General features: G+C 38.1%; 1 protein-coding gene across 1 annotated transcript in view; it reads left to right on the top strand.

Annotated features, from left to right (window-relative positions):
• Window positions 1-9,839, top strand: part of ADAM9 (ADAM metallopeptidase domain 9) — a 110,307-nt gene that overhangs the window by 79,356 nt on the left and 21,112 nt on the right. Inside the window, 2 exon segments of the mRNA XM_006765559.2 lie at window positions 3,178-3,258; window positions 3,834-3,939. Of these exon segments, the coding sequence (XP_006765622.1) occupies window positions 3,178-3,258; window positions 3,834-3,939 (187 nt within the window).

Genomic DNA, 9,839 nt, shown 5'->3' with positions numbered 1-9,839 from the left:
CCCCCGCCCTCCCGCCCTTCGATTGCCATGGTGGGGGTCTGTGGTTGCTTCCTGGCCTGCAACTCGGCCCTCCCGCCCTCCAATTGCCATGGCGATCAGGGCCGCAGGCCAGCCGGCAACCCCAGCTTTCCCATGGCGATCACCCGCTGGGGGTGGGGGGGAAGGCAGCCGTTGCCCACCCCCCAACTCTTGCCTGCCACCTGGGTTGCTGATCACCACATTCTTCAGTCCTTCCCCTTTCGCCTCTCATCATTGTGAGTATGCAAATTAACCGCCATCTTTGTTGGCGGTTATGCCATCTTGGCTGTCAGTTAATTTGCATATCTCGCTGATTAGCCAATGGGAAGGGTAGTGGTCGCACACCAATTATGTTTCTGTTTTATTAGATAGGATAGTGTTTGATAATTACATATTCAGACCCTTCACATTCTTATTTTGTCGTCTAGTTTATTATTTTTTTAGTAGCATCGAACACTCATCTACATTTACTCTCACCTACTTTTGTGAGTACTTCTGTAGGATAGATTTCTAGTTGATTTTTTTAAATTAAGAGATATGCATTAATAATCTTATAGGCACTGCCAATTTACTTTTCAGTAAGGTGGTAACTTCCATTCCACTAGTTGTATATAAGGGTGTCTTATTTTCTCTCACACTCTTGCTAACATTGTGTGTTTCTAATCTCTTTAATTTTTGACATCCTGACTAGGTGACAAAAAGCCTCTGTCAGAGCATAGCCAGAGCCCTGCACAGCTCTGCTGGTCTGAGTTGTTCTGGGTGACTTTCAGTCCATGTATTCTTCTAAATTCTCCCATTCGACTACGTCAGGGCTGGTTCCTGCTTGAACCCTGCCCACTGTACAATTGTTGGGAACTTAGTCTAAGTTCCTCCTTTATCAAGTGTCAGAGACACAGGTCGATTCTTGGCAGCGGGGCAAACGGAGAAGCCATGATCAGTTGTGGGTATATAAGAATGAGTCTTTATTGCAGAAGCCAGGGGCCATATAGCCATCAGACAAGAACAGCCCTCACAGCAAACTACAGGCAGGCAGCCAGACACCGGCTGGTATAGCAGTATCTGAGCTCCCCAGCGTCTCCTGCACACATAGGAGCTACATTCTCTGTGCCTGTCGCCTCTGCTTCGCTGAGCTCTCTTCTTCTCTTCGCCTGCTCTCTCACAGACTTCTCACTCCATCGGACTAGCTGGTCAGTAACCTACTTTTACACTATTTAGACAAAGAAGGCTTCGTGCCAATAGTTACATCAATCACACTGGCTACAGAAGGGCAGAGTGTCCTGCGTGTCCTTGCACCTGCTCATGTATCTTGGCTTGATTAGGATTCCCAGGCTCAGAGTCCTTGGACATCTTGATTAGGCTTATGCCAGAGCGGCATTTGGCCATTCTGGTGTATTGATAACAAGGCCTCTGTGCTCCCATTGGCCTTGACTATGCAGGGACCTGGTGTGGTTCCCACAGCCTCATTATTTTATTTTGCATTTTTCTTCTTGGTCATCTTTTTAAATTTTTATTACCTCTATGTATTTTTTTTCTGTTAAGTCCATATTCACATCTTTTTTCTTTCTTTGTTGCGTTGTCATTTTTTATTGTTTTTAAGGGTTCCTCATATATAAAGAATGTTAATTGTCAGTTATGTTGCAAATATTTTTTACAGTTTCTCATTTGTCTCTGCCATAAAGAAACTTTAAACTATCTTTCAGTTTTGTCTTGGTTTCATGTCATGCTTAGAAAAGTTTTTTTGTATCCCAATATAATATAAATATTCTGTTTTGATTTTGTATTTTTATAATTTGGTAGGGCTTTGGCTTTTATTGGCACTGTTGAATTTGTTAATGTTTCAACCTATTTATATGATCTTAATACTGTTTTAAAAAATATTTCCTACCTTATCTTATTCTCTTCCTGGATTAAAAAAATTGTATGTTTGTGGTGTGTGTGTGTGTGTGTGTGTGTGTGTGTGTGTGTGTGTGTGTGTGAGTTCAGTGTGGCAGTGACTTATCTTTTTTCCCCATTAAAGTCCTTCTGGGTTTTTTTATAGCAAGAAAAACACATTAGTATATTTCTCCCACCAACATCAAGAATAAAAATAGTATCTACTGATTTCCCCCATATAAAATGTATCATTATTGCTTTCAAACCCCTACATGCTTTTTTGTTGTTGTTGTTGGAAAAATATTGACTTTAAACTCCAGGTTAGTACTAACATGTATAGATATATCATTAGGCCCTTTAACTTTGCATTTTGTTGTGATGTCATAATATGTTAACATTTATGTACAAGAAGGATAGGAAATGCTTGGTATGTGTGCCTATGCTGACACACTGATAGAACCAAGCACTGAACATTGTGTACAGCAGTGAAATAGGATGGGTTGGATCCTATCCTTTCTGGCCTCTGCTAAAGGCTAGACCCTGGCACTGTGAGCAGGCTTTCAGTTTGGTGTTACTTCAGACATCTATTTTTGATATGTTTACTCAACATTTTTATTTAGGGGAGAGGCTAAACATTAAGAGTGAAAAAAAGTGGAAGAGGAGCACTCTTAAGCTTCTTTTTTTTTGTGGTCCCAGATAGTTCATCTTTGGCTCCAAACTTAATGTCCTGAAATAAAAAACGAGAAATTCTGTAGTTTTCCTCATCTGAATACTTAGGATTTTCACATCTATTTTAGTATAGAAGGGTATATTATAGTTTGTTTTTGGTCTTTGTATCATCTTTGCCCTTTATGATCAATTAGTTATATGTCAATTAATTAATTTTACTTACTTTTCTCCATTTGCAAATATATAATATGGGAATAACTATTCTTTAAAAGTTTGAAAAAGCCATGACCAGTTTGGCTCAGTGGATAGAGCATCGACCTGTGGACTGAAGGGTCCCAGGTTCGATTCCAGTCAAGGGCATGTACTTGGTTGTGGGCACATCCCAGTAGGGGGTGTTCAGGAGGCAGCTGATTGATGTTTCTCTCTCATCGATGTTTCTATCTCTCTATTCCTCTCCCTTCCGTTCTGTAAAAAAAAATAAATCAATTATATTAAAAAATAAGAGTTTGAAAGAGTTCCTAAATAATGAAATTATCTATGCCCAGGTCTTTTTTTCCTGGCTAGTTTTATTAATTTGTCAATTTTTCTTTACTTATTACTTCATTTCCCCTCCCCCAGATCTGTAGAAATTTCCAATGTGTAAATGCTTCTGTTCTGAATTATGACTGTGACATTCAGAAGAAGTGTCATGGACATGGGGTGAGTCATGTTCTCTTTTGGCTTGTTCATGGAAATAATGCTGTTTAATGAGGAATCCCAGTAAGGCAGTGGTTCTTAACCTTCCTAATGCCGCAACCCTTCAATACAGTTCCTCATGTTGTGGTGACCCCCAACCATAAAATTATTTTCATTGCTACTTCATAACTGTAATTTTGCTACTGTTATGAATCGTAATGTGAATATCTGATATGCAGGATGTATTTTCATTGTTACAAATTGAACATAATGAAAGCATAGTGATTAATCACAAAAACAATATGTAATTATAAATGTGTTTTCTGACGGTCTTAGGCGACCCCTGTGAAAGGGTCGTTCGACCCCCAAAGGGGTCGTGACCCACAGGTTGAGAACCGCTGCAGTAAGGGTTATGTGAGACTTCCTAAGATTTTTAAATTTTTAGATTGGGGAATTTATATACCTGATACATTTTTTATTCTTAAAGAGTGTCTATGAATTTGCATGAATTTAGTTCTTTCTCTTGGTTTCTATTCTAGAGTTCATGATTTAGAACAACATTCACAATGAACAAAAATGGTGTTTTGTTTGTTTTGAAGGTATGTAATAGCAATAAGAATTGTCACTGTGAAAATGGCTGGGCTCCCCCAAATTGTGAGACTAAAGGATACGGAGGAAGTGTGGACAGTGGACCTACATATAATGGCAAGTAACATAGAAGAAAATTAGTGTGATCTCCCAATGGCCATGTCAGATATTGGGCATCCTTATACCTCTCCCACACTTCTCACGGCACTTAAACGTTATGTTGGTTCTGCCTCCTAAATTTTTCATAGATGTTTCCATTTCTTTCATCCCTGTTAATTACTTTCAATTTCTTGCCTGGTCTTACATAATGGCCTCTTAATTAGGCTCCCTCTTTCCCATCTTGCTTCCTAATCCACATTCCACACTACAGAGTTTCAGTGTTTTCCTTCAAGAATTCAGTTTTGATTATGCCAGTGTCTTGCTTGAAATTCAGTGCTTCTGCATTGCTATTAGAATGAAGTACAAAAATTCATAACATGGCTTAAATGCCCTGCATTATTTTTCCTAGCTTCACTTTTCCAACCTCATTTCACTATGCTTAAGATATTGTAACTTCTTTTATTTCCTCTAATAAGCTACTACTCCCTTTTACCTCTGGGCTTTCATACCATATTATATTCACACTAGAGGCCTGGTGTATGAGATTTATGCACTTGGAGGTGGGCTGTTGGGAGGGGTCCCTCAGCCTGGCATGTGCCCTCTCGCAGTCTGGGAGCCCTCGGGGGATGTCTGACAGCGGGGAGCGGGCTTAAGCCATCAGTTGGATACCCTTAGCACTGCTGTGGAGGCAGGAGAGATTCCCACCACCGCAGCTGTGCTTGCCAGCTGTGAGCCCGACTTCTGGCTGAGTGGTGCTCCCCCTGTGGGAGCGCATTGACCACCAGGGGGCAGCTCCTGCATTGAGCGTCTGCCCCCTGGTGGTCAGTGTGTGTCATAGTGACCAGTTGGTCCGCTGTTCGGTTGATTTGCATATTAGCCTTTTATTATGTAGGATTGTTAGAACTTGGCTAATTGATACGCAGATTTCAGTTTATACCTTATTTCCCCTAGGAATTTTTCCCTGACTGCCTAACTCTGAATTAACATGCCCTTCCTATTCGCGTTACTATAAGCACTATCACATACTATAGTAATTACTGACATACTACTTATTTTTATTCCCTTATAGACTATGAATGAGCTCCTTGACACCAGTATCTTCCTACTGAGAAGATATGCTTTCTTTCTCCTGGGTAAACACTAGGTGGAATGGTTGGCTCATAGAGTAGGTTTATATTTAGCATTTTTAGAAACTGCCAAACTGTTTCCCAAGGTGGCTGTACCAATGTACACTCTCTCCAGCTGTATATGAGGGTTCTAATTTCTCCACATCCTCTCCAATACTTGGTGTGATCAGTTTTTGTAATTTTAGTAATACTGGTTGGAATGTAGTGGTATTTCACTGTGATTTTAATTTGTATTTCTGTAATTACTAATGATGTTGATCATCATCAAAGATGTGCTTATATCATCTTTGGTGTCATGTCTATTCAAATTGTCTCATTTTTAGTTAGGTTCTTTGTCTTCCTGAGTTTTGAGAGTTCTTTATTCTGCATACAAGTCCTTTATGAAAAATGCTTTGTATTTTCTTCTGTTTACTTTGGCTTTCTTTTTTCCTAGTTTTTTAGAAGATCAATCAGGTATTTGATTTGAGACCTTTTTTTTCTTAGTGTAAGCATTGTAGTGCTTTAGTATATTTCCACTTATCTCCCTTTGCCTTTTGTGGTATTGATGACATAGTTCTGCATATGCTGTGAATCCTACGATACACTGTTACTATTTTTGCTTTACAGAGTTGATTATCTTTTGAAGATATTTAAGTAATAGAAAAAGTCTTTATATTTTCTCACACTGTTACCATTTCTGGACTCTTCATTTGAGTGTATGTGTGTAAAGTCACATTTCTATTTGCTATCATTTAATTTCTGCTTGTAGTACTTCTTTTCACATTTCTTATAATGCAGGTCTACCAATGACAAATATTTTAGCTCTTGTGTATATGAAAAAGTATTTTGCCTCGAATAATAACTGGGTAAAATATTCTCGGGTGAAGTTTTATCACCATTTTACTTCTTCAAGGATGTTCCTACATTGTCTTCCAGCTTATAATTTTTCCCATCATCTTTTTTTGTGTCTTCTGTTTGTAAAGTGTGTTTTTACCCTCTAAGATTTTCTCTTCATTTCTGATTTTTAGTATTTGACTATAATGTGCCTTGGCATGCTTGAAATTTGTTAAACTTTTTTGATTTGTGCTTTTATAGGTCTCTTCAAGTTTTGGCCATTTTGTCTTAATTTTTTTTTTAATAATAACGAGGTGCTTTATTGAATTATATGCACAGATATGTCATATGTAGTTCATTTAGACATTAATTGACCTCAGTAAAGAAGTTTTTCTGGCCTGACCCTTGTAAGTCCCAGAATCTTTATTTTTTTCAATTACAGTTTACATTTAGTATTATCCTGTATTAGTTTCAGATGTACAGCACAGTGGCTAGAAAATTATGCACTTTACAGAGTGGTCCCCTTGATGTTTCAAGTATGTGTGTGTATGATATCATTGACTATATTCCCTATGCTGTAAGTACATTTCTCTGACTATTCTGTAACTATCAATTTTTACTTCTTAATCCCTTCACGTTTTTCACCTAGTTCCAACCCCACTTCCCCTCTGACAACTGTCACTTTGTTCACTGTATCTATGAGTCTGTTTCTATTTTGTTTATTTTGTTCTTTAGACTTCACATGTAAGTGAAATCATGTGGTATTTGTCTTTCTCTGACTTATTTCACTTAGCATAATACCCTCTGGGTTCATCCATGTTGTCATAAATGGTAAGACTTCATTCTTTTTAATGGCCAAGTAATATTCCATGGTATATATGTGTGACAGCTTTCTTATCCATTCATTTATTGATGGACACCTGGGTTGCTTCCATATATTGGCTATTGCAAATAATATTGCAGTGAACACAGGGTGCATATATTCTGTTGAATTAATGTTTCAGATTTCTTTGGATTTATTTCCAGAAGTGCAATCACCACTGGATCATAAGGCAATTCCATTTTTTGATTTTTAGGAACCTCCACAATGTTTCCAGAGTGGTTGCACCAGTCTGCGTTCTCACTAACAATGCACAAAGGTTCTCTTTTCTCCACATCTTCAGCAACACTTGTTTGTTGATTTCTTGATGATAGCCATCCTGACAGGTGTGAGTGGTACTTCATTGCAGTATTTATTTGTATTTCTCTGATGATGAGTGATGTTGAGCAACTTTTTTTCTATTTTCCTCTTTCCTCTTCTTCAGGGACTCTAAGTACATGTATATTTGATAACTTGAAGTTCTTTCACATCTCATTTTTTTGCTTTGATTATTTTATTGTTTATTCTCTTTTTAATTATGAATAGTTTGTATTGTTCTTTTTCAAATTCACTCTTCTTCTGTGGTATCTGATCTGTCATTAATTACATGCAGTGTAATTTTTATCTTTGTATTTTTTACCTCTGTAAGTTCCATTTGTTTCTCTTTTTTGTATCTTTTATGTCTACAAAACATGTTCAATCTTTACTCTTGAACATATGTAATACAGTTCTAACTTCTAATGTTGTTGTCTACCAATTCTATCATCTATAGTTGGTTAGTTTTGATGTGTTTTCCCCCCCTCATTTTGGATCATATTTTCCTGCTTCTTTGCATGCCTTGTCATTTTTTTACTGGATGCCAGAAATTGTGAATTTTGCCTTTTTTGGATACTAGATATTTTTAGATTTATATTGATGAACTTTGTTCCAGTGTGCTGATGTTACTTGAACATAATTTATAGCTTGATCCTTTTGGGTTTTGCTTTTAAGCTCTTTAGGGAGGACCAGAGTAGCATTTAGCCTGGGCTAATTTCCCTTATTACTGAGACCAAACCTCTTTTGTCTATTCTACTCAATGCCACAGTAATTATGGAGTTTCCCACCAGAAATGGTAGGAACAGGCATTTTCCCAGTCCTGTGTGACTTGTGGGATATGTTCTCACTAATTCTTACAGGTCATTTTTTCTCTGGCTTCAGGTGGTTTCCTTCTATGCATATGTAGATCAGTACTCAACTAATGTTAAAGGAACCCTTTGCAGAGCTCACAAGTTCTGTCTGTGCAGCTCCCTCCTCTGGTTCTTTGCCAAATGAACTCTGGCTGCTTTGGGGACAACCAGCTCCATCTCCTCAACTTAAGGAGATCACTGAGCTTTACATGGGTTTCCTCATTCCTCATCATGATCTGTTAACTTTGAGTAGGCAGCAAACTCTTACTCATTTTCTATCTCAGGTATCATTGTTTTTCATTTACTGATGTTCAGTGTCTTGAAGTGTTTGCTTTACATATTTTGCCTGGTTTTGTGGTTATTCCAGCTGTCAGGATAAATCTGGTCCCTGTTACTTCACCTTGACTAGAGGTAGAAGTCAGAACTAATGGCTCTGTATCATTCCATTGAGTGGATGTGCCATAACTTGACTTAGCTGTTTTGTAATTATTAGACATTTAGGTTGCTTCTAAGTTTTTTAACATTTAAATTCTGCCACATTTATTTATTTTAAATTAATTTATTGGGGGTGACATTGGTTAATAAAATTGTTTTTAAGTTTTTATGTGCACTGGTAACAGTGTAGTGTATATCTTAATACTTATGCATATTTTTCCAGTTGGAGGATAAATTGCTAGAAATGAGATTACTAGGTTGAAGGGTATAATCTTTTTTATAGTTCTTGATAAAAATTCCAAATGAATTTATGTAATGCTGCCAACAGTATGAAGGTACCAATTTCAACATAACCTTACCAATGTTGGATGCTTTAATCAAAATTTTGTCTACTAATTAGTAGGTATGAAATGATATAATCAAGCTTGCTTTAATATTTCTATATTTTTAATTGGGTTGAATGTTGTTTCATGTAATGTCATACAATTTTTAAAAGAAATTTCTGGTACTTTTAAAAACTTAAAATTGTGAGGAAAAATTTTACAGTGTATCATTTCTGTTCATATTTACTATAGCCATTCCCTCAAGACCATGGGACAGATAAAGTTAATGTTAATTAGTGAATTTTTAAAAGTATAATAAGATAAAATCCAGAAGCCATAAAAAATGAGGTTGATAAATTCAACTATACAAGAATAATAAACTTAAGCTTGGAGAGAAGCATTGAAAGACTATGGCAAATTGGGGAGAATGCTTCCAGCTCATACATAGACAAAGCTAATATCTCTAATACATAAAGAGCTTTTAGAAATTGAGAAGGAAAAAACCCATTGCCCAGTAGAATAGTCAAAGGACTGAGCAGAAAGAAAATTACATTTCCTTAAGTATGAAAAGTTGCTTAACTCATAGTGTTAAAAAAGAAATGCAAGTTAAAATGGTATATAATTTTTCACCTACCAGGTTGGCTAACATGCACAAGTTTGACCCAGTGGGTGAGGCCGTGATGAATTCTTATATATTGCTGGCTGGTGTGGTAAATCGTAACCACCATTATGGTGGTCAATTTGACAGTGCCTTAAAAAATGAATGCATTTACCCTCTGATATGTAGTTCTACTTTTGGGAAGTTATTCTATAGATATGCCAGCACCCATTGTTAGAGGCCCGGGGAACAAAAATTTGTGCACTCGGGGTGGAGGCGGGGTCCCTCAGCCCGGCCTGTGCCCTCTCGCAGTCTGGGACCCCTCGGGAGATAACGACCTGATGGCTTAGGCCTGCTCCTGGGTGGCAGAGGGCAGGCCCAATCCCTAGGTGCAGCCCCTGGTTGGGCTCAGAGCAGGGCCGATTGGGGAGTTGGGGCACCGCACCCTGTCATGCACAGAGCAGGGTGGATCAGGAGGTTGCGATGCCAACCTCAATCATGCTCAGGGTAGGGCCAACTGGGAGATTGGGGTGCCCCCTGTCACACTCAAGGCAGGGTCGATGGGGAGGGGGTGGGCCCACCCCCTGTCACGCACAG

This window comes from Myotis davidii, unplaced genomic scaffold, assembly GCF_000327345.1.
Source record: "Myotis davidii unplaced genomic scaffold, ASM32734v1 scaffold93, whole genome shotgun sequence".
Taxonomy (NCBI): Eukaryota; Metazoa; Chordata; class Mammalia; order Chiroptera; family Vespertilionidae; genus Myotis; species Myotis davidii.
Note: the sequence above shows the minus strand (reverse complement) of the source record. Positions and strands in the feature narration are given on the sequence as shown.